At 61.6% G+C, this 22,995-nt stretch overlaps 1 protein-coding gene across 1 annotated transcript in view; it reads left to right on the top strand.

The window, feature by feature from the left end:
- PDE2A (phosphodiesterase 2A) overlaps nucleotides 1-22,995 on the top strand; it is a 94,769-nt gene that overhangs the window by 14,717 nt on the left and 57,057 nt on the right. Inside the window, exon 2 of the mRNA XM_056115989.1 lies at nucleotides 12,041-12,116. Within this exon, the coding sequence (XP_055971964.1) occupies nucleotides 12,041-12,116 (76 nt within the window). The remainder of the gene's footprint in view (nucleotides 1-12,040; nucleotides 12,117-22,995) is intronic.

The raw sequence follows: 22,995 nt of genomic DNA, 5'->3' as shown, positions 1-22,995 counted from the left end.
AGGGGACCCAGGTGGGCTCGCTTTCAACCCCTACCCCCCACCCCTACCTTTTCCACCTCGTGAGCTGAGGAGGAACTTTTTGCCCCTCTGAGGAAGGCAGGGCCTGGATGCCAGTTCACTGCTTCCTCTCAGACACTGCAGACCCCAGTTCTGCAGGAGACTGGGAAGGGCTGAGCTCTGCCTCCCTCCCTTCATGGGTATTGAAGGTTGATGAAAGGACCCAGCAGGATGGGTAGGGGTGGCAGGCTGGAGTCACCCCCCACGCCCCCGCAGACTCATGTCCCCAGCGGCCACTCAGATCAGCTCCCACCTGCCTTCCTCACACCTCCGACCTCCCAGGGCCCTGGCGATGAATTAGCAATGACACCATCTCACATTGCCATGACGACCAGCAAGTGCTTGGCCTCCCAATAGGGGCTCAGTGGCAGAGGCTGGACCCCACCTCCTCTTTGGCCCTCGGTCTTGGTGACAGGGGCTGAGACCCGATAAGGGAGTGCGGAGCAGCGGGGAGTGGGCAAGGGACAGGGACCAGGGCATGGGGGCAGTCTCTGTGGCGGGCTGAGGTTCATGTTATTAGATCCAGAGGATGGGGGAGTGGTGTGGACAGTTGTTTCCATCCTTCCCTCCTGTCTGTTTCTTTTTTTACTCCTCATTCCTTCCCTGCCCTTCATTTCCCCCTAGGTTTTCCTCTCCTGGAACTCCTGAACTCCCCACCTCTTCCCCTGGCCCTAGGAAGTCAGCCTAGCCTGACCTTCATGTTTGGGAGCTCAGAGTGAGAGGGGCACCTAGGGAGCCCCAGAGAAGATCTGGGGGTGCAGAGGGGCTCTGCAGAGGGGTCTGGCTTAGCTCAGCTATGTAGAAACCAGACTTCTGGTCTGACGGTAAGCGAGGAGGAGCCAGGAGGGCTTCAGGCTGGAGAAGCAGAGATCCCCCCGGCCGAGATCACGCAGACTACAGGGGACCAGAACCCTGAGCAGCCTGAGTGCCTGGGAGCTGAGGCTAGGGTGGGGGTAGTGTCTACAGTGGGGAGGACCTGGTGGTCAGACCGGAAGTACAGAACTCAGGAGACTTCTGCTGTGGCTTGATTTTAGAGATGGGAAAACTGAGGCTCAGAGAAGCACAGGAACTTGCTCCAGCCCAGTGAGGTCATTCGAGACAGATGGAGGCTGCCAAGGTGCCCTGAGTCCTAGCTAGGACCTCCTGCCTCACGCTGGCTGGCTGGGACTAATCCTGGAGTGCTGCTTTTATGTGTGGGGATGTGGGAGTTTTGTCCCAAACCAGAATGGGATTACATGGGCAGGGCTCTGCCTCAGACCTGATCTGGATCTGTCAGATGGACCGACAGGCTGGCATGTGATTGGTGGTATTGACAGAGGCTATTCAGGGGACCAGGGAAGGCTTGGCTAAGGGGCTTCAGGTCACATGTGGCTGCAGACATGGATCTTAAGACACCCAGCACCCTCCACCCCATCCCCTTAGTCCACTCCCTTAGCGGCCTCCATCTGAGCTGGCACTGAACCCCTAAGACCCTCCCTTAGCCCCCCAGGGTTCTTCCTGGTACTGGGGCATGACCCAGTGTTACCCTACTGTTCTGGGGAAGACACGGCTCCCACAGTAATGGTGACTCGCTCGGGCTGACCAAGGATCTGTGACAGGGCTGCCTGCCCCTCCGCGTGCCTCCACCTCCCCCGGCAGTGGCCCCCTGGCCTCGCTTCCAGCCTACTGTGCAATGCCTGGGCCTGCTGGCTGTGATGGATGCCCGCGGCACAGCCGCCTCCCGGCCTCTCCGGATGCCGGGCTGTGAGCCCTGATCACAGCCTGCCCGTGGCCGCCGCCATCCATCTTCCCACATGGCCTCGCCTGGCACAGGGGGCTTTTGGGGAGGGTGCGTAGACAGCAGAGGCAGAGCGGAGAGTGTGTTGTCAGGACCCGATCCTAAGGGAGTTAGAGCCAGGATGCAGCCCTGCGGGGACCCCCTAAGGATGGACACACACAATCACACACACATACACACACGTGCGCACACTCACACACACAGCACAGGAAAAAGAGGCTTCACATGTCACCAGCATGCCGTGTGCCTGGCATCATGCCAGCTCCTCTGTCTGATCTCGCTCATTTGTCTGGAACCATTGGCAACTCCAGGGCACGGATCAGGGCAAGTCTGATCTCCTAGAGGTTCAGTGACTTTGGGTGTCACAGGGCCAGGGTGTAGGAGTGCCAGGATTTGCACCAGGTCTATCGGGCTCACAGCTTGCACCACCCCTGCTGATGCCCTCACCAACCTTGTGTCCACGCAAGCCACGCACGCATGTGCAGACATGAGCCTTTGCAGGAGCCCTAGAGAGATTGCTGGTGTACCCCCTCCCACCCCCGACGAGCTGGGGTCTGCGTGGAGGTGGCAGCCTTCAAGCAGTGATGGTGAGAGGGGGCTGGGAAGGGGGGAGCCATTGATCAGGCCAGCAGCATCACCTACCTTCCAGGAACTGGGGTCCCGGGGGAGCTCGGGTCGATTTTCTAGGCTGTGGCACAGGGAGGGGTGAGTGTGGAGTGAGTGCAGCAGCCCGCCCCTCCCCGCCCATTCCTCTGCCTCTCTCCCTCTCCCCACACTGCCTCCACCATGCCACTGCAGACCCTGTGTTCCAACTCCTGGTTCTCAGACCCCTCGTGAGGTTGCCTCTGAGGCTTGCCCAGAAAGGGATGGGTGGGCACTGAGCATGCTACCCCTAGCCCCAGGAGGATTCGAGAACAGCAGAGGGTTCACCACTGGCCTGGAGGGGGGCTTCGCTGCTGTTTGGTTCCTGCCTTAGGATCCCGGAGCAAGGGAGGCTGCTGGGGGTGGCTGGGCGCCTCAGAGGCATGTGAGCTCCGGAGGCGGCTGTGAGGTGCCTCTGACAGTGTGAACCGTCCCAGGAACACTCAGCGCTGAGCGAGAGATTAGTACCTGACAGTCTAGCCAAGTGCCCGTCATCTGCCTGAGGTGGGGAGGCGAGACTCCGGGCTGTGTGTGTGGGGGGGGTAGGCTGTTTCCCAAGGGCCTCAGCTTCCCCTGGGTTCATCGCTGGGGTGCAGGGATATGGCGTCTTTCTCCTGTGTAAGTTACTGAGGGTTAAGTGATATTTGCCAATCATGTGTCTGCCCCTTCCCTGCGCCCATGGGGTTCGGCTGCGGTGGATTCCTCATGGACCCTGGGTTCTTCTCCCATGATTGCAGTCTGCTCATCCTGGCCGGGGCAGGGCGGGGTGGGGGGGAGCGGTCCCGGTGGACCCATACGGGGTCTAAGGTTGAGGTAGAAGAAAGGAAGCCCTGTCATTGTCTGTCCCTGGTGGAGGGGGGCAGGTGTGCTCTCTGTGCTAAGGGACCAATGTGGGGCAGCAGCCCTTGGCTCTGTGTGTGTGTGTGTGTGTGTGTGTGTGTGTGTGTGTGTGTGTGTGTGTGTGTAGAGAAGGGGGAGCAGGCAGTGCTGGCTGCAGTTCCAAGGAACACCTTTCTGCTTCCTGCAGTCTCCTCTGAGACTCACGACTTTGTTGAGAATCTGTGCCTCAGTGATACCCAGGCCACAGAGAGCGCTCAGAGACCCAGTGTCTGGGGGCATGAGTGTGCGTGTGTGTCTGGCTGTCATCTGTCCCCCTCCCACTGAGTGGCGCATCCACCCCATCTTAGTTTCTCTCACCTGTTCCTGGGGTCTCTCTCTCTCTCTCTCTCTCTCTCTCTCTCTGCTCTCTTCCCTTTTCACTCCCTCTGTCTCTCTTCTTCTCTCTCTCACTCCCTTATCTCTCTCTCTCCTGTCTCCTCTGGCTGTCTCCCTGCCTGTCTGTGTCTCCCTCTCTTCCTGCGCTCACGGATGCCCCCTGCCTCCCCTAAGAGTGGGTGCCCGGCCAATGTCCCTCTACACGGTCTCCCCCACGCCTCTGATGCCCCTCCCCGGCCCGTCTGCCTTCCACTGGTCTCTCTGGGCGAGTCCCTGACTGTCCGGCTGGCAGCGTGGTCGCGTGCCCACTGCCCCGCCCCCCCCCACCTCCGGCAGGGCAGCGGGTCAAGTCCGCAGCCCTGAGAAGCCAGGGGTCCACCCCGCTCTGCTCTCCGCCACGGGCCTACACCACGCCTCCGCCGTTGCTAGGCTCCGGGCTGGTAGCACCTGGCTTCCATGGCAACGGGTGCTTGGAAACAGACGCGGCGACTCGCAGGTCTGCGCCTTCGCGATCAATCAGAACAGGAAGCGGGGCCGGCTCCAGCTTGGGGGCGGGGGGCGAGAGAGAGGGGCGGAGGCCCGGTCCCGCCTGCTGGTGCTGGGGGTTCGCTGGGCTGGGAGCAGTGGGGGTGTCCTGAAGCCCGCAGGGGTGTCAGCACACGCTCGGGTGCAAGAGGAGCCAGCCTGGGAGCCTCCTGTTCTTACTTTTATAAGTGTAAAATCACTGCAATGACCTGAGGATCGAATGCAGAGAACTAATGGTGGCTGACAGGACTGGGGGATTGGCCGCACACTATTCCCCTCCTTCCCTTTAAAGAGGTCCAGGGTTGCGCTGGAGGAGAGGAGGGCCAGGGGCCGGGGGTGCAGCGGGACCGAGGCCGGCGCTCTGAGGGGGCGCGGAGGCCCTGGGGGCCGCTCAGGAAGTTAGAAGACACGAAGGTTGAAATCTGGGGTCCTGCCGCCCTCCATCCTCCGGGCTCTGCACCCCCCGGAGGAGTGTAAGCGGCACAGGCTTCAACTACTGGGAAACGACTGGGATCTCCGACGGGGCTCGGGTCCGCTCAGAACACAAGCGCGCGGGGGTTCCGGAGATGCGAGCCTCAGGTGGGGCCTCCCGGAGGCCTTCGGGCTGCCAGGCAGTTTGCAGGTCGCGGGCACTGGGCCCTCTTGCTTAGATTTTCTCCTCTTCATCCCCCATGGACTCGGCTCTGAGCGTCCGTGTGTGTGTGTTGTGTACACCTTCGTGTGTGCTCATTCGTGTGCGGATACATATATGTACCTGCAAGGGTGCGGGGGTATTTGGGGGGCCCAGAGTCAGTGATGGATGCAGGGATGCAGTGAGAGGGTTCAGTGAGAGGCCTCGGAGGAACCCGGCACAAGAAATTGGGCAGTTCGTGGGGGGTAACTCAGCCGAGAACTTGTCCCCCTCCGGGCCGGGCTCTGTGGAGGTGTCACTGGCGCTGAGCGCTGGAGGCACAGCCGGCCCCCAGGGTCCTGTGGAACAGACAAGAAAGGTGCCACTGTGGGGAGGAGGTGAGGTGGGAAACTCAGTAAGGGGGGGGGTTCAGTGAGGGGAGGGGTGGGGACAGTGAGGGGAGGGGTGTGGTCAGTGAGGGTGGGGTCAATGAGGAGTGGGTTCAGCGAGTGTGGGGTCAGAGGGGAGGGGTGTGATCCGTGAAGGGAGGGGTGGGTTCAGTGAGAGGTGGGGTTCATTGAGGGGAGGGGGTTCAGTGGAGGTGGGGTCAGTGAGGGTGGGGTTGTGAGGGGTGGAACCCCTGAGGAGTGGGTGCAGGGAAGGCTGGGGCTCAGAGGAGGTTGAGGCTCTAAGGAGGGGGTTCTCTGGAGGGGCCTGAGCACCTAAGTCACTTGCTGGAGCCTGGAGACTGAGCATCCCTTTTCCCACTCGGGCAGTCGGCAGGGCTGCTGGGCGGTGGCGGATGCTCCCTTTCATTGTCCCTCCTGTGTCCATGGGGACACGCTGCGGGACAGCCCTGTGGAGGGGGCTGCTCTGGGGAGTTGGGAAGCTGCGGGGCCAGGACCCTTGGGCCGAGCTGAGGGAGGCCTGCAGCGGCGTCTGCTGGGACAGGTGAGCTCTGTGGCTGCTTGTGTTTGGTTTTCCTTTTTAGGATGTGTGTGGGGGGGAGGGAATCACACTCAGCAGTGCTAGGGCTTACTCCTGGCTCTGTGCTCGGGAGTCACTCCTGGTGGACTTGGGGGACTGTATAGGATGCCGGAGATCAAGCCTGGACCGGCTGTGTGCAAGGCTGTACTGTCGCTCTGGTGCCCCTGGGCTTATTTGAAGGGTGGCCATGCCCTGGGGTCTGGTGCTAGGTACATCCATCCTAGGCCCATCAGGTGCCCTGAGGCCGTCCTCAGCATAGTCGGACAATGCGCATGGCCAGGCAGGAGTGCTGAGGGCCTGGAGGGGGAGGGGGGAACGGGGTTCCAGCATGTCCTGCAGGCAGTGGGTCCATGGGGGTGTGAGTGAGGCACGGCCGACTTGGGCATAGTCTGACTTCACCCAGGAAGGTCACTCTCGCCACTCTGGGCTTTGTGGGTAAGGGGCCACTGGGGCAGCTGTGCCCACCTGAGCTCTGTTGTGCGCTGGAGTTATGAGCAGGTGCATGAGGACGTGTGTGTGTGTGTGTGTGTGTGTGCCTGGAGTGATGGGATTGTGGGTATATGCGGAAACACAGTGTGTGCCTGTGAGTGCATGCATGTACGTAGGCCTGCCTGTGCATATGTGCTTTGAGTGTGCACACACGTGTCCGCATGTGCGCATGCCTGTGCCTGTGTGTGCCTACGAGTGTCCGTGCATGTGTGTTTGCGTGTGTGTATGCAGGCCTGTGTGTGCTTGCTGCATTCAGGTGCAGTCTTGCTGGGAGGAGGAAGCTAAGGGGCAAGTGCCAAGTCCAGGGGTGTGCCAGAGCCCGAACACTCTGGGTCTTAACCCTGGGGAGGGCTGTCAGGGCTCGGGCATGAGGCCCGCGGGCTCCCTTCCCTCTTCTTCTGGAGCAGGCCGAGGGCGCCTGCGCCAATCTGTCCCATCCAGAGCCGCTGCTGGGGATCAGTGGCAGACCTGCTTCCCCAAAGACGAACTGCACCCTACTGTCTTCTCTGCTGTGGCCACCCCCACATCTGGGGCCAAGCTGGCAGAGAAAGCCAACCCTGGTTAGTGACCTCAAGTAGCGCCTCTGTTTGAGGTGTGTCTGAGCCCCCCCCCCCACACACACACACACCTCATGGCAGTGTCTCCTTGGTGGGATCTGGTCATTGTTCAGTCACTGAATGGGTGTCTGCCAGGCTTGTCTGTCTGCCCAGGGAAACTGTCTTCTTTGTTTTGGATTTGGGGCCACACCTGGCAGTGCTCAGGGCTCAGTCCTGACTCTGTGCTCAGGAATCACTCCTGATGGGGTTCACGGGACCATATGCGGCGCAGGGGATCGAATCACTCGGGCGGGCGTGTGCTCTACCTGCAGTACTAGCACGCCAGCCCCAGGGGTGCTGTCTTCTGCTCCTCTAGGTCCTCTAGGCTTGAACTTTGACTCCACTGCTAGACAGTTCAGCGACTGTGGAAGTGATTTATAATCTGGCTAAGAACAAATTGCACCCGGGACTGGAGTGATAGTACAGTGGTAGGGCATTTGCCTTGCACACGGCTGACCCAGGTTCGATCCCTGGAATCTCATGTGGTCCCCTGAGCTCTGCCAGGAGTAAATCGTGAGTGCAGAGTCAGGAATAACTCCTGAACATCCCTGGGTAAGGCCCCAAAACAAACACACAAAACCCCAAACAAAGAATAGCTCACACCCTAGAATATCTTTGAGAAACTCAAAGTAAGGAACATAGTAAGTGCTCAGTAAATATTAAAGCCCTTCAGACACAGAGTCTCCAGCCCCTGATAACGTTCCAGTGAACTGATGCTTCCTAGTGGGGGAGATGCACAGAATCCAGGGTTCTCAGACCTGGCAGAAAATTCGTACCCTCTGGGGTCACAGAACGAGGACGGGAATGTAAGGCATGGGCTCTACATGCTGAGTGCTTTGCACGTGGGAGGTCCCAGGGTTGCTCCAGAGCCGCCAGGAGCAACTCCTAAGCAGAGAGCACGGGGATGGCCCCAAACCAAACAGAGGTGGGCCCATGGGCTCCCTTCCCTCTGCAGGGACCTCAGTCAGGGAGACCAGGGAGCTCGCCCAAAGGGGAAGACTGCAGGCTTTATGAACATGCAAAGACCCAGCTTCCATTCCTGTACCACTTGGTCCTCGAACCCCACCAGGCCCTTTCAAATAGCACCTAGCCAACAAGCCCACCATGCCAGGCCAAACGTTGCCAGGAGTGACCTCAGGTCCTCCAGAGAGGTCAGATGTGGGAGGTCCAGGCGCAGGTCTCTTTCAAGGCACCCCCTAATCCCCAGGATTCTAACATAACCCAGCACGGAATCACAGGACAGAGAGCTGGGGCCGGGGGCCCGGCACTGACCCAGAGAAAGTTGTGGGGAGTGGAGGAGTCCTAGTGTGGGGATAAAGGGTCCTTCCTAATGAGACAAGGCCTGTCGCCTTCCCACCTGGGGGACCCTCACTGGCCTCTTCCCATGGAGGGCTGTCTCGAGAATGTGTGGAAGCCTCTGTCTCATGCCAAGTCCCCACTGCTTACAGTGTCCGGTGTCCAGCCTCTCACAGGTGGGGCACAGCGGCCTGCCCAGAGTCCCACAGCACGGGAACACCCACCCCCTAGGGAAGGCTTGAATCTGCAGCAGTGAGGCAGAATGCCTCTGCCTAGTTGGGAAAGGTCCAGTGCAGGGACATCATGAAGACGAGAAAGAAACTCACCCCTGGGACTTGAGATGAAACAGCCAGAGGCTGAGGGCTTGCCTTGGACGCAGCTTTATGCTGCATTCCATATGGCCCGCCAAGCTCCACGAGGATTGATCCTCAAACACAACCAGGTGTGGCACCCCCCGCACTCCCCCAAAATATCAGTCAGGCCAGAGAGATAGTACAGCAGTAGGGCATTTGCTTTGCACGTGGCTGACCCAGGTTCAGTCCATTTGGATTATACCACATATAGTTCGCCGAGCCAGCCAGGAGTGATTCCTGAGCACTGCTGGGTATGTGCCCCCCACCCCCCTCCCAAAGCAAACAATCAAAAACTCAACCAAAAAAAAATCCCAGAACTCGCCCCTGAAGGCCCCAGATCCATGGCTGTAATGGGCATTCCCTAGGTGACTCTGCATCTCCACTCCATGCCTCCCTGTCCCAAGTTCAGGACTGAGTCCATCTGGGTCTCGGGATTTACCAACCCCCTTAACACCGGGCTCAGAGGCAGTTCTTACAAGAGCTCCTACCCTCGTTACCCCCTTTCTCAGAGAAGAAAATTAAAACCACCAAAATAAGAGGGCACTGAAGTGATAGTCCAGCGGGTAGGACGCTTGCCTTGCATGCAGTAGCCCTGGTTAGACCCCAGCACCCCATAGGGTTCCCTCAGGTCTGACAGGAGGTGTCCTGGAGCACAGAAGCCAGGAGTAAGCTCTGGGCACCACCAGGTGTGGTCCACAAAACAAAACAAAACAATAAAGTTTAAAAGGGAGAGGAAGGCCCTTTGTGGGCCAGAGCCTTTCGCTTACACATCTCAGCCCAGAGGATTTCTGTGCAGTGCTCATAAGTAGGGCACATTGTCCCGAGTCCAATCCCCTCCACCTGGCGGGGTTCCCTGGGACAGGCATACTATTTGTTCTTCCACAAACTGCCCCACGTCCCACCCCCTTACCCCTGCCTTGACTCTTAGGAAAGAGATAAGAAGGGAGACACAGGCCAGGTAGACTCTGGGAGGCCTTCTGGAGGAGGTGGCTGGCCCGAGTGGTGGGCAGGCTGGCAGGATCTGGACGGCACCGGGGTGAGGTGAAGTGGAGACAGGCCCAAAGGTAAGGAGTCAGTCACCCTCTGCACACAGCAGGACGTTTACATTTAAGGGGTGACGGCTAGAGGTCCCACGCTGGAAAAGAAGAGGCTAAAGTCCTGTAGGCCCGGGTGACAGTAGGGCTGTTGCCTTGCATTCGGCACAGCATTCCAGATGCCCCCCCCCCCCCCCCGAGCCCGCCAGGAGTAAGCCCTGAGCACTGCCGGGTGTGGCCCCCACACGAGACAAAATAAATAAAAATAGCAGGTTCTGCGCATCCGGGGGGTTGGGGGTGGCAGCTTCATTGCGTTGGTGGTGGGGAGTCACCAGAGCCATGAACATCTCCCCTGCTCTGGAGAGAGACAGGCTGACGCAGGAGCCGCCCCCTGTGCAGGGGACACAACCAGGACGCGGCCCAGCCGGGGTGCCAGGTGCCTGGACTGTGTCCAGAGCTGGGCTGGGTGACTCAATGTTGAGGAAGTCATTCCCCAAGGAGAAAGCACCCAGATGAATCAGCCTGGTGGTGGGGATGCTGGGAGGAGAGGGGCCCACTGAGTCACACTGGGGGTTAGAGGGAGAGAGACAGACAGAGATAGAGAGACAGAGACAGAGGGGGAGAGATAGAGGGACCGAGGGACAGAGGGAGTCAGAGACAAAGAGACGGGGGGGGGGAGAAAAAGGGGGAGAGAGACAGAGAGGGACAGAGACAGATATAGAGACAGAGGGACAGAGACAGAGATAGAGGGAGAGAAAAAGAGGGAGAGAGAAATAGAGGAGAGGGAGAGAGGGAAAAGCAGAGATAGGAGAGAGGGAGAGAGAGACAGAGACAGGGAGAAGAGGGAGAGAGAGAGAGGGATAGACAGAGATAGAGAGACAGAGAGGGACAGAGACAGAGAGGGAAGAACAGAGACAGAGAGACAGACAGGGACAGAGAGAGACAGAGATAGAGGGAGAGAGAGGGAGAGAAAAGGATAGAGGGAGAGACAGAGAGAGGAGAGTGATAGGTGATAGAGAGGGATAGAGAGAGGAGAGAGAGAGAGAGAGAGAGAGAGAGAGAGAGAGAGAGAGAGAGAGAGAGAGAGAGAGAGAGAGAGAAAGAAAGAAAGCCCTCCTTCCCAGGACAGTGGGATGAATGTAGGGTACGTACACACGGCAAGACTGTGTCAGAGTCCCTGGCTGCCCTCCCACGTCGTAGGGTTGGGCTCTTCCGCAGTTCTGGGTGGGAGAGGGGAAACTGAGGCCCAGAAATTTGAAGAGAATCTAGCCAAGGTCACGCAGCAGGTCTCCAGCCTGGACCCACGCGAGCTCTCCCTCCCGTTCAGACGCCTCCCGTGACTCTTAGCACGCCTGGCCAAGCCTGAGGGCCTGCGGGGGGGCGCCAGGACCCCCGAGTTCATCCCCGGGACCCTCACGCCAGCCCCCCAAGGCCAGGCCGACCGCAAACAGGGTCGCGGCGCGCTGCGGTGTGCGGACAGCAGGGGGCGCAGGAGCGTCACGGCTGCCGCAGGAGCCCGAGCCCGAGGCGGCTCTGCGGAGAACTGCGCGCGGGGCGCGGGTCCGCCCGCGGTGCTGCGCCCCGGGGCCCTGGCCTGCCCCGCCGGCGCCCCCCGGGCACTCGCGCTCGCGGCTGCCGGCCAGCGCGGCGGGCCCGGGGCTCCTGCCTGCAGGCGGGAGCGGCAGCCCGTCCGGCAGCGCCCGGGGGGCCGGCGCGCACGTGCCAGCTGCGCGTTTTAGCAACTGACCCCAGCAACTGTCCGTCCCGGCGCGACCTCGCAGAACTTCCCCGACTTCCACACCCACCCTCTTAAAAAAAAAACAAAAAACAAAAAACTCCGCGTAGAGGAGCGAATCCAGGGCTCCCCGCGTCATCTCAGCGGGCCCGGCCTCCCTCTTTCCCCGCCGGTGCCCAGCCCCACCCGCGCCCGGGGCTGGTCTCTGCCCGCAGGCTCTTAGAAGCGCGGCCCCAGGACTAAGAGGGCACGGTGGGCACCGGCAATGAGGGTCGTGAGCAGAGCCGAGAGGGCCCCCTGCGAGGTTAGTTAGCGACAGGAGTGACGAGGGGGCTACCTGGCGGGACTCCGGGAAGAGGAGCAGCTGGAGGACACTGGAGAGGGGCGAGAGGATGGAGTGAGAGCAGGTGGGGTGGGAGCCTCGGGGTCCCGGAGGAGCGGTGCGAGTCGGCGGCCGCGGGCCGGGGGCGGGGCCTGGGCGGAGAGGGGCGGGGCCCGGGCTGGTCTGGGCGGGGCCCGGGCGGGTCTGGGGCGGGGCCCGGGCGGGAGGGGCGGGGCCTGGGCGGGCAGGGGCGGGGCCGGCCACTCTCCCGCGGACCCGGCGGAGCGGCTGCGGACGCGCTGACCGCGCGCGGCGGCCGGAGCGGCGGGCGGACGGGCGGGCGGCTGCGAGCATGGTCCTGGTGCTGCACCACATCCTCATCGCTGTTGTCCAATTCCTCAGGCGGGGCCAGCAGGTCTTCCTCAAGCCGGACGAGCCGCCGCCGCCGCCGCCGCAGCCATGCGCCGACAGCTTGCAGGTAGGGGGGCCCCCCCTCTGGCCGAGCACCGGAGCGCGCCCTCGCCGGCCCCAAGGGCCCCACTCTCCCCGGCTTCGGCAGTGGGGACCCCTCCCCTAGCTGGGGAAGCCCCCGCTCCTGGGATTTCAGCCCAGACGCCCCTCCACCCCGTCCGGTTCCCTGCAGGACCCCCATTCACCTCCCACCTTCTCTTCCTCCCTCCGGCCGAAAGGTCCCGAATCTTCTCTCATCTTGTCTTTCCCTCTGTTTCTCTGGGTGTGTGTGTTGGGGGGCGGGGGGTCTCACTTTATTGCTTGGCTTCTCTGTCTGTCCGTCTATCTGTGCGTCTGTCCATCCATCTCTCTCGTTTGGACTCTTGCCCACTTGCCCACCACTCTCTCATCGAGGTTTCTAATTTTGTTGCAGGGTCTTTCCCTTCCCCTCACCCCTGCCTGTGCGCTGGCCTGGACAGAGGCAGGCTCAGAGGGGCGGGTTGGTGCCCGCAGGCAGGGCACCATCTGGGTGCTAGTTAAAGGGTTAACCGGGAGCGGGGCGCAGGTTAGAGGCGCGTGGGGATCGCGCCCCCCGTAAGATGGGGGACATAGGGCAAAGCCCCTCATCTCTGTCTGCTGTGCTGCTCTGGACCGGGGCTTCAGGGGTGGGGGGGTTAGACAGCAACCAGCTTCTGTCACCTGCGGGGCGGTGTCCGTGGTGGGGGAGTGTGGGGTGTGTGTCTGTGAGGACGGGGTAGGTGGCATCTGCTGGGCGTATGCTGTGTGTTGTGTCACAGAGTGGGGCCTTATCACTGAGAGCAGAAGGGTTTGGGGGGACCCGTGGGGGGAGCGCGGCGAAGGGGCTGCTGGAAAGGCTGCGAGGCGTGTGGAGTGTCATGTGTGTAGGCAACCTGTGTGGTTGTGCTGGGCCAGCTTGCTCGGGGGACTGTGTGTGTGGTTGTGTGTTCTTGGCTGCTTGTGTTACTGGGAAAGCGGCACTAGAGGGGGCTGACGAAAGCTTCCGTGGGATGTCTTGGCCACGGGGAGTGGGGGTGAGGGGAGCCCTCTCCACCTAAGTCAGCGGCTCCGAGATGTGCGGTGGCGGGGGTGTCCGAGGTGGCCGCGGGGGGCCCGGAGCCAGGAACTGCGCTTCCAAGTGTGTGCGCGCCTGCGTGGGGGAAGGGGACAGAATGTGCCACCAGCGTGTGACATCTCGGTGTGATGTTCGCTGAGCACAGTCTCTCCTCAGTCTGTGCCTCTGTGTCTGGGTGGCGCACGCCTGTGCGTGTGTGTGTGTGTGTGTGTGTGTGTTTGTGTGTATGTGTGTGTGCGCGCCTGTGTTGAATGACATCAGCTGCGTGCGTCTGCAGCCGGGATGTGAGTGTGGAATGTGCGGGTCCCTGGTGGGAGGCGGGTGTGAGTGTGGTGCGGGCTGGGTGTGTGATGATCCGGGTGACTTTTTTGTTTGAATGTGGATTGTGTGATCCTTCTTGTGTGTGGGTGTTGGCTGAGGGTCTGCCTGTGAGTTCAGGGTGCGTGTCGGGTGAGCACTAGCTGGGGCCCGGGGAATGTGCCACAGGGGTGAGAGAGTTTGTTCCGGAGGCGAGAGGGGAGAGGAATGAGGTATGTGATGGGGGGGTGAGGGGATACAGCTGGCTTGTCCCATCGACGTAGCCTAGGGCCACGTGTTTGCTGGCAGGACTCCGTGGCCCTCCTGTCCTTGTTTCACTTCCAGTCAGGTCCCCAGAGATGCCCAGTGACGTTCTCCCGTGACCCCTCGGGCCTGGGCCACTCTCCCCTTTGCCCTTCATCTCCCTTGCTTTGACCAAGGCCTTTGTCTGGCGTTTCCGGCGGCGCAGTCCCTGGACAGGCGGGCGGCGGGTGATGTCGTGAACCAGGAACCTTTGTTCTTTTCCTTCCAGCCTGTCTCGTGTCGGGGGGCCGGGGCTTGGCGGGGGTGGGGAGAGGATGCACATGTCCCAGGGTCACTATGTTTGTTGTCACCCAGTGGTCCACAGAGGGGAGGGGTCTAGGGTGGTACCCAGTGGGCCCCTTTTCTGTGCTAGAGCCATCTGGGTTGGGCTGGGAGTTGGGTGCATTTGCCAACCATGTGGTTCTGTTTGTTTCATTGTTTTATTGTTGTTTTTTTTTGGGGGGGGGTGGTGACATACCCAGTGATGCGCTGGGATTTCTCCTGGCTCTATACTCAGGAAATGCTTCTGGCGGTGCTCAGGGTAACAGATGGGATGCCAGGGATGGAACCCAGGTCAGCCGCATGCAAGGCAAGTGAGTGCCCTACCTGCTAGACTGTCACGCCAGCCCCAACAACCATGTTTCTTGTCCCATGAGTCGCCCAGTGTCCTTCTCGGCTCCCAGCTCCCGCAGGGCTGCTAGATGTCAGCCGTGCCCCCTTCTGCAGACTGGCTAGTCCCCCTTCTCTGTGCCCCCTGGAGAGCCCCCCTGGGCTGCAGACACTAAGCCCGGCTCTACCTGGGTGTCCTGAGCTGATGGGGCGAGGACAGAGCCTGTCCTCACAGAGGCCCGCTTGCCCCTTGGGGACCCTCTCATCTTGGGGAGGCACCAGGTCACATACTCTAAACAAATCGGGAAGTTGACCTTAGCAGGTGGGTGGCCTCCCAGCCAGGAGCCTGGACTGAGGTCTGAAGGCACAGACTCACAGGCTGGGCATGGGGCTTGAGCCGGCTGCCTCAGCTTCATGTTCCAGAAGGTTCTCTGGAGAGTGAATCATCTGGGTGTTGAGCTGGGTGTTGAAGGAGGGGAGAGGGGGTTTGGTGGGCCTGAGACTGTGGAGGATTCTGGCCCCAGTGGAGACAGGGGTCCGGGTGGGGGGGAGCTGTTTCTTCCCCAGCAGTGCCGCGTGGCCTCGGCCCACCCTCTCCACCCTTATTCCCTTTTCCCATCTTGCTATCTTTGACTGGGATTAGTGTCCTTCTTGTCGCCACCATTGCCATCTCTGAGACAGCCCTTTTCAAATTCCATGTCCTTTCAGAAATGTCTCATTCGGCAGATGAGCACATTCCATGGTCTGAAAGCCACCCGTGAGCACCAACGAGGCCCTGGCACTGTTTTGAGTGTGGGGTCGTAGCCATGGGCAAACAGGTTTCCTGGGATGCTCCCAGCGGTGTCTTCCGGCCCAGGTCCTGGGCAGATGGCTCTCCCTCCTGCTGTGTGACGCCCCCCCCCCCGCCCCGTCCCCCGCTATATGATGTCCCACCTGATCTGTGAGCTTGTGCCACAAGTCCACCTCCTCTGAGAGCCGACAGGCCTCCGCCTGGGCTTTCTCGCTCCAGATGCTCAGATCTGCACCGTTGTCCCTAACTCCAGAGGGTCGGTGGCATCTAAGCAAGTGGAGAGGATGTAGGGTTGCCAGGTCTTTTGTTTGTGTGTTTGTTTGTTAGTTTTTTGAATGCACCTGGTAGTACTCAAGGCGGACTCCTGACTCTGTGCTCAGGGATCACTCCTGTTGGGGCTCAGGGAACCATAGAGGGGGCTGGAGATTGAACCTGGGGTGGCTGCATGCAGGCAGATACCCTACCCACTGCAGTATTGATCTTTTGCTTTAGTTCATTTATTTGTGGTGGGGGGGGGATTTGGGACTACATCCGGTGGCTACTCCCTGCTTCATGCTCGGGGGATTATGTGCAGCTGGGGTTGCCCCCGAGCCTCCCTCATGGAACGCAGAAGCTCAGCCTGGGGACTGTCTTCCCTGGGCCACACTCTCTCTCTCTAGACCTTCCTTTTATCAACACGACCAGGACCCCGAGGTCAGATGGCGTGAAAGCGAGGTGGCAGGGCTGGCTCCCGGAGGCTGGGCTGTGCTCCGGCCCCAGCACCGCGCTGCTCCCTGGCTGGCCTCCTCGCTGCCTGTGGCGGGGAAACCATTATTAATGACCCCCCTGGCAAGGAGACAGGAAACGCTTCCCAGCTCCTGCTGGGGGCCTGCTCCCTGCCAGCACTTACCCGGCCTGGCCCACAATGGGTACAGCGGGCTCCCCGTCCTGCCCGAGCTTCACTCCGTCTTCTCCTCTCCCATCTCCTTGTCCCCAAGACAAGAAGGGACCGAGGGGACGGAGTGACAGTACAGCAGGGAGGGCACTTGCCTTGTACGTGAAGGACCTGGGTTGGATCCCTGGCATCCCATCTGGTCCCCCAAGCTCTGCCAGGAGTGATCCCTGAGTAAGCCCTAAGCAGCACCCCTGGTATGCCTCCCCTTAAGGAATGATTTACCAACCCCCCAGTTGGCTGTGGCAGGTGGGGATGATGGGGGGGGTGCTCGGACTGTTGGACAATACAGAAAATGGTGGGAGAGCGTGGCCGGGGGCCGAGCTGGGCAGAGCAGGGACTGCGTTTCAGAGCGGATGGAGGGTTAAGTTCGGGAGCTCCCGGGTGAAACATCTCTGAACAGAGGGCTAAGAGCTGAAGCAGAAGGAGAGACTGGATGGAGGGAGGAGATGGGGCAACTATGTGAGCAGCTGGGCACAGGCAGAGGGAGGGGGGCTGGTGCTTCTGGTGTGAGCCCCCGGGGTGGGCTCTGGATCCTGGTGGGGGTGGTTGAATTGCGGGGGATGGATCGGGGGTGGGCAGGAGGTGCTGCATCAAGGGAACAGGCTGGCCAGGCCAGATGGCACAGGGTTTAGAGGCTGGGCAAAGCGTGGACTGGCCCCACAGGTGAGTGGGCTCAGGGCCACTGTCTGCAGGGCTCTGTCTGCGAAGAAGCCCCCTAGGAGGCTGGTGGACCTGGCAAGGGTGATGAGGTAGGTGGGCCAGGATGGGGCAGGGGTGCCTGCCTGCTGTAGGGGAGGAGGGAGAGGATGCTGCTGACCGCCCAGACAGCCATGCGGGGGAGTCAAGACGAGGGCCCCAGGTCTCAGGAAGGCCTCCTGGGGGTCCCCAACAGGATAACAGGCCAGCAGTGCCACAGGCCACCCCCAGCCCCCAGCCCACTGCAGTTTCCTCTGTAACAGGGACTAGGGAGTAAGGAGACTCAGGCTCTGCTCTGGGCAGTCTTCAGGATTCAAAAATGAAAACAATCTGTGAAATGTGATCTTTAATAAAATTCACTGGGGAAAAAAAAGCACGTTGCGCACATTCCAAAATGAGTTAAAATGTAAATTTATGAAAATGCTCAGCAGACATGATGATCCTAGTATCAGTCAGAGGCCCTAGCCCTTCCCGCCACACTGGTAGCCGCCTCCCTCTCGCCTGGGTGTCCTGTTGCTGGGGCACCACCCCCATGCCAGCCCCTGCCCCATTTGTGGCCTCTTGTGGCAGGCTGGCAAGGTGTTTGGTACTGTGTCCTCACTGTGTAGAAGTCGGTCCCTGCATGCACGTGCGCGCACACACACACACACACACGGAGACACACACATCCAACCAAATACAAACGTGCACACACACATGGGTGCATAGGCATACATACACATGCACACACACGCATACACAGGCACACATATACGCGTGCGCACACACACACACACACACACATACACACACACACACACACACACACACCACCTATGCAGGCCTCCGTTGCGGGGGTGGGCACCGAGATGAGGAAGTTGTAGTGGTGAGGGTGAGAGTTGGAGAGCTGGGGCAGGAGGAGTAGGGGAGGGACAGTGAGGGAAGTGACCAAAGTGAAAAGAGCAGCATGACCCCCCTGTGAACACGGGTGTTTCTCAGGGTCGCTCCATTTCCGCTCACCAGGGCGCCCAGCTCACAGGCCGGGGGTGGGAAGGCTGGATCCCACACTCGGGCTTCTTGCACAGGGCCCTTCCTGGGGCCGCACTTTCTCGCCTCGCAAAGGGGGAACTTGCAGTCCGTGTTTCCAGAGACGACGCTGGAGCCCCCGGGACAGGGTGTTGTGCTGGGGTCCGTGTGTGAGGGCCTGGGGGGCGGGGCGGGTGCCGTGATTCCGACAGTCTGTGACTTTAAGATGCCGAGGCATCAGCAGCCAAAGACACGGACATTCTGTGAATCCAGGATTCTAGGATTTGATGGTTTGATGATTCAATGATTCTAAATGGAGCTGCTGGGAAGAGCTGCAGCCACCTGCCTTGTTAATGTCAGTGTTCGGTTATTAAAAACATAACGAGAGGCAATGGAGACAGATCGTGGGGAATACGAGTCGCCCCCCCCCCCCCCCCCCCCCGTGCCACAGCGGGGAGTGGGAGAGGGGCCAGGACACGCCCCGGGGGCTCCTGGCAGGGTCCCCTGCTTCCAGGGAAGAGTGCTGCCTGCTCAGCTCACCCCTCCTTCCCCCGAAGCCTGGCCTGAGGGGGAAAACAGGACGTGAGCGCTTCCTGCATGGACTCGGAAACGCGTGGACGAGCCCCGCTCACTGGGCAGGAGCCCGGCAGGCGGAGGGATGGACGGGCCCCGCTGGAGTGCTCAGCACCCCTGGCTGGTGTGTGCAGCAGAGGGGGGCAGGACCCTGCTTGAACCAGGCGGCAGTGGGAAGGGCTGAGGGAAGGGGGGTGTCAGACGAGAAGGCCTGGGACCCGGCTGAGCAGGTGCCCTCCTTGCCAGCCTGCCCGAGGCTGCTTATTTGCCCCCTGCTGAGGTGCCAAGGGTGGGAGCTGGGCCAGGGGGGCACGTGGGGACAAAGGAGGAGACACAGGAACTCAGCCCGTGTCTCCTGTGCCCTCTCCCTGCCTGCCACCTGCTGGCCTCCAGTCTTGGGGCCTGGCCCCTCATTGACAGGGTTTTTGCCTGTGGCACCCTTGAACTCTCCTGGGGCTCCCAGCAGGGTCAACGGGACAAACTCTCCTGATGGGGACAAGCTACTGTGCTCCAGGGGTGTCCCTGGAAGTCAGAGGCCCATCCCAGTAGCCACAAAGCCTGGGGCGAGGGGTCACAGGGCTCCCCCTGCCTGAAAGGTCCCCCTTTCTCCCGAGCCCTGGGGGACAGACCTCTTCTCTGCTCTCTCCAGGACCGCAGGGCGAGGGGAGGGTGCACGCCTCTCCCCACCCCCACCTACACCCACCACCCACACCCCAGCCCGCTCCCCCAGCCCATCACCAAAATCCACACCCCAATCCGCGTCTACCTCACACCCCCCACCCACCCCCTCCACCCCACCCCCGTCACTTTCCACCCTTGCCCTCCATCCGCCACCTTTGCTGGGCACCTGGGCTCTGTGGTCAGTCCTGTGGCCCCTTCTGCTTCACCACCCACAGCCTCTGTCCCCATCCCGAGCACAGCTGCCCTGGGTCATGGAGCAGAGGAGTTGCTTCACGCCCAGTGTTCACCAGGCAGTGCCCTGCCGGGGCACAGACACACAGTTGCCCCCAACCCTGGGCCTCTGTGGCCGACTCCATCTGCCGTGACCCGAGTCCCGGAGCCCTCCTGGAGTGTCACCTCCTCCAGCACCAGACCAGGAGGGGCTTGGCATCCTGTGACGGGCGGGCGAGCCAGGAGGTCCCCAGAGGGCAACGGACAATGAGAGGCGGTGACAGATGAGACACAGCGTCTCCCCCTCCGCGCTCCGCCCTGCCCTGATGCTGGCCGCCGGCCGCGGGCATCGTCCGGGCCTGGGCTCCTGCTCTCGCCGAGGGTCAGCGCCCGCGATCCCCTCAGGTGCTGGCAGATATTATGGGGTGGTTGAGTCTGGGGTCTCTGGGAGGGGTGAGCGGACCGAGTGTGGTCAGTGGTTCACAGGGAGGCTGGCTTGGACGGGGGAGTCCCTCTCTTCATGCACCCCACATTCCAGCAGGTGGTGGAGAGACCCGAGGAGCAGCTGGAAAAAAATCGTGAAAGGGGGGGACTGCCCCCCAGGGCCAGGCAGCGGGTGGTCCCGCTGGAGGCAGGAAAGGAAAAACCCAGGCTGGGTGGTGGGGTGAGGAGGGACAGCCCTGGGACAGAAGGGACAGCCCCGGGGTCAGGTACTTATCTGCACCCGCGTCATATCCTGTCCGGACTCTCGGTCAGCGGGGCCACGGCACAGAGGGAAGGAGCAGGAGGGAACCAGTGTCCACGGCGGGGCCCTGCACGCACTCAGGGTCCATGCTATAGGCCTGAGTCCCCCCGGGAGATAGCCACTTGCAGACACCCCAGCCGTGGCATGCGGGCCCAGCTGCAGGCCAGGCTGAGCAGGGTAATGACACCAGCGCACAGTGACACGTGGCCTGCCAGACATCGGCATGTACGCGCCAGGTGCTGTCCAGCCATCCTCTCCCGACCCCGTGGCCCCCGCGGGCACGGGCAGGAGTCCAGGGTAGGGTGAGCGAGGGGGGTGCGCCCAGCCGGGAACCCAGACACTGCTGGCCGCCTGCGCGCTGCCCGAAGTCCCCAGTGCCCGAGACTGTTTATTTCCTAGCAGCGGGCAAGAGAGTCGCATCCCACCCCCACTCCCCACCACCCGCTTCCAACGCTGCCAAATCAAATCAGCCCCTGCGTCCGCGCCAGGCTGGCATGGCGGCCAGCAGCTGATGGGCATGGAGCCAGGCTCAGAATATCCTGCCGCCTGTGCCTGTCCGAGCTGGGTGCGCCTGTGTGGGGGGCTGGGGGCGGGGAGGGGTGGCCGACCTGAGGGGGACGGGCTTGGGGGCGGGGAGCCGGGGTCCGGGGTGCCCTAGGAACAGAGAGGGCTTCCGGCTACCTCTGCCGGCTTCCCGTGCCCACAGCGGTGGGTGCTGCTGGGCTGGGGGTCCTGCGGGAGCTGAGGACCGGGAGGCAGGCAGGATGCACACAAGGATCCCCTTTATAGGAACCCGGCCGAGAGCCCAGCACCATGACTGAGCGGGGCCTTGATAGATCCCCCCCCCCAAACACACACACCCTCGTTTTCTAGGATGGGGGAAGTGAACGGCCTAAGTGAGGTCTCTTGAAGAGATACAGAAGTGGAGGAGAGGGCCTCGGAAGAGGGTAAACACCAGGTTGTTTGCACGCCATAAGGAGGGAGTGTGCAGAGAGAGCAGGGTGCAACAGGCAGGCTTCCTGGAGGAGGTGGCCTTTGCTCTTTGTGTGTGTGTGTGTGTGGGGTGGGGGGTGATGGGGCGGGGGGGGGGGTGGGACACAAGAAGCCTGGGACCTGCTGGGGGTGTGGTATGGGCGGGAAGGGAGGAAGCGAGCGGGCCTGCCTCAGCCCCCTACCTTCTTGTCTCTGCAGCCGGCCCGGACTTCCTTGGCAGAGAGCCAGTGAACTCTAGGAGTAGAGATGGCCGCCTGGAGGTGAGAGTTCAGGGTGGGGGGCCGGGTGGGCATGGGGGGTGGGGGCGCAGACTCGGGGGCAGTCTGAGCATGGCCCCCACCCCCGGGAGGCCGGGAGGCTAGAGCTGAATCCCAGCCCACACCAGGCCCCTTTGCCCTCCCTCCCCCTGTTCCTCCTGCAGAACCCCTCCGCAGCCCCCCGGGCCCCCTCTCCTCTCCCCTGCGCTCCTCCGCCCTGAGCACTCCTTCCCAGCGTGCTCCCTGGCCGTCTGCTCCCAGGGCTCCCAGTGGCTGCCTCGAGCCTGTAACAACTTGATCCCGTCCTGTGCTCGACCCTCTCCTGTGCTCCCCGTCACCCTGCCTGACTGCCCAGAACCTCTCCTTGGAACCTCTTTCCTGAGTTGTCCTTCTGGGCTCTGCTCTAGCCTCTCCTCCTCCAGGAAGCCCTCCCTGCTCCCTGCTCTGAACTCTTCTGCTCCATGGGGACTTTGCTGCCGACACCCCTTACTCTGTTTTGGCTCCAGGACCCGACTCTGCCTGGTCTGTTGTTAGGGGTGGTGGGGAGGCCACCACCTGATGTGGCCTGGATGCTGGCGTGGGGGGTAGGGCTTTCCCCGAGTGATGCTCTGCCTGTGGGCCATGTGGTGCCAGGGCCCATGCTTATGGACCGTCTCCCTGGTGTCCAGAGGGTGCCTTGGTCATCCTCACTCGCGGACGCAGGCTCAGAGGGTGTGTTTCCTAGATTTTGGGGGGTGCTGCCTTCAGCCCCGACATGCCTGCAGAGTGCCTCCAAGCAGTGCTCGGAACTTGGATGGGCCTCCAGCAGCAGGAAGGGGGTGGGCTGGAGATCGTGAGGAGTGTGCACAAAGACGGTGTTTGGGGGGGCCAGAATGATAGCACAGCAGGTGGGGCGCTTGCCTTGCATGTGGCCGACCCTGGTTCCATCCCCAGCATCCCGTAAGTAATCACCACCAGGAGTAATTGCTGAGTGCAGAGTCAGGAGTAAGCCCTGAGCACTGCCAGGTGTGCCCCCCACAAAAAAAAAGGAGAAAAGGATGCTGTTTGTGTGCATGTGAGACAGACGGACCGACAGAGTGGTGTGACTGGAGCAGGTGTGAAGAAGGGTTTGGACCCATGCCCCTTCCCTCCACGCCCCCCAACCTCCTCCCGCCTCCCTGTGCACCCACGAGAGGCTGGTGTCCTCCGGCATTTGGGGACCGAGGCCCAGTGGGACTCGCAGTGAGTGAAGTGGGGCCGAGCTGAGAGCGTGTTCCAGATGCGTCTGGCACCCGAGCCACTTTCTGCACCCTTGGGCCAGAGCGGGGAAGGAAGACGCCCACATACACAGGGCCGGCACTGGGCTGGGGGGAGGGAGGGCGGGGCAGGACCTAGCAGGTCTTCATTTATTGCCCTGGCATTCCCGGTGGGGTGGGGCTCCTCCCTAGCGGGGACAGATGGCCATCTGGGAGCCAGCAACGGCTGGGTCTGCCTCCCCTCCCCAGGGAGAGGGTTTTGGAGCAGCTGGACCCCTGCTGAGGGGCTCTGGGCCTCGGCTCCTGGCTTAAGTCTCAGCCACAAAGCCCTGGCCTGGGCCTTCATCAAGCAGCCCAAGGTCAAGTTCTCCTGCTCCTGGCCCCCCCCCCCCTACGCTTGTGCTCCCCTCTTTCTCTTCTTTCCCCACCTTCCCTCTGGGTCAGCGCCTTGCTGCCTCCTCCCTCAGCTGAAAGTTTTAGGCCATG

Source organism: Sorex fumeus, unplaced genomic scaffold, assembly GCF_029834395.1.
Source record: "Sorex fumeus unplaced genomic scaffold, SorFum_2.1 ptg000030l, whole genome shotgun sequence".
In the NCBI taxonomy this organism is placed as follows: domain Eukaryota; kingdom Metazoa; phylum Chordata; class Mammalia; order Eulipotyphla; family Soricidae; genus Sorex; species Sorex fumeus.
Note: the sequence above shows the minus strand (reverse complement) of the source record. Positions and strands in the feature narration are given on the sequence as shown.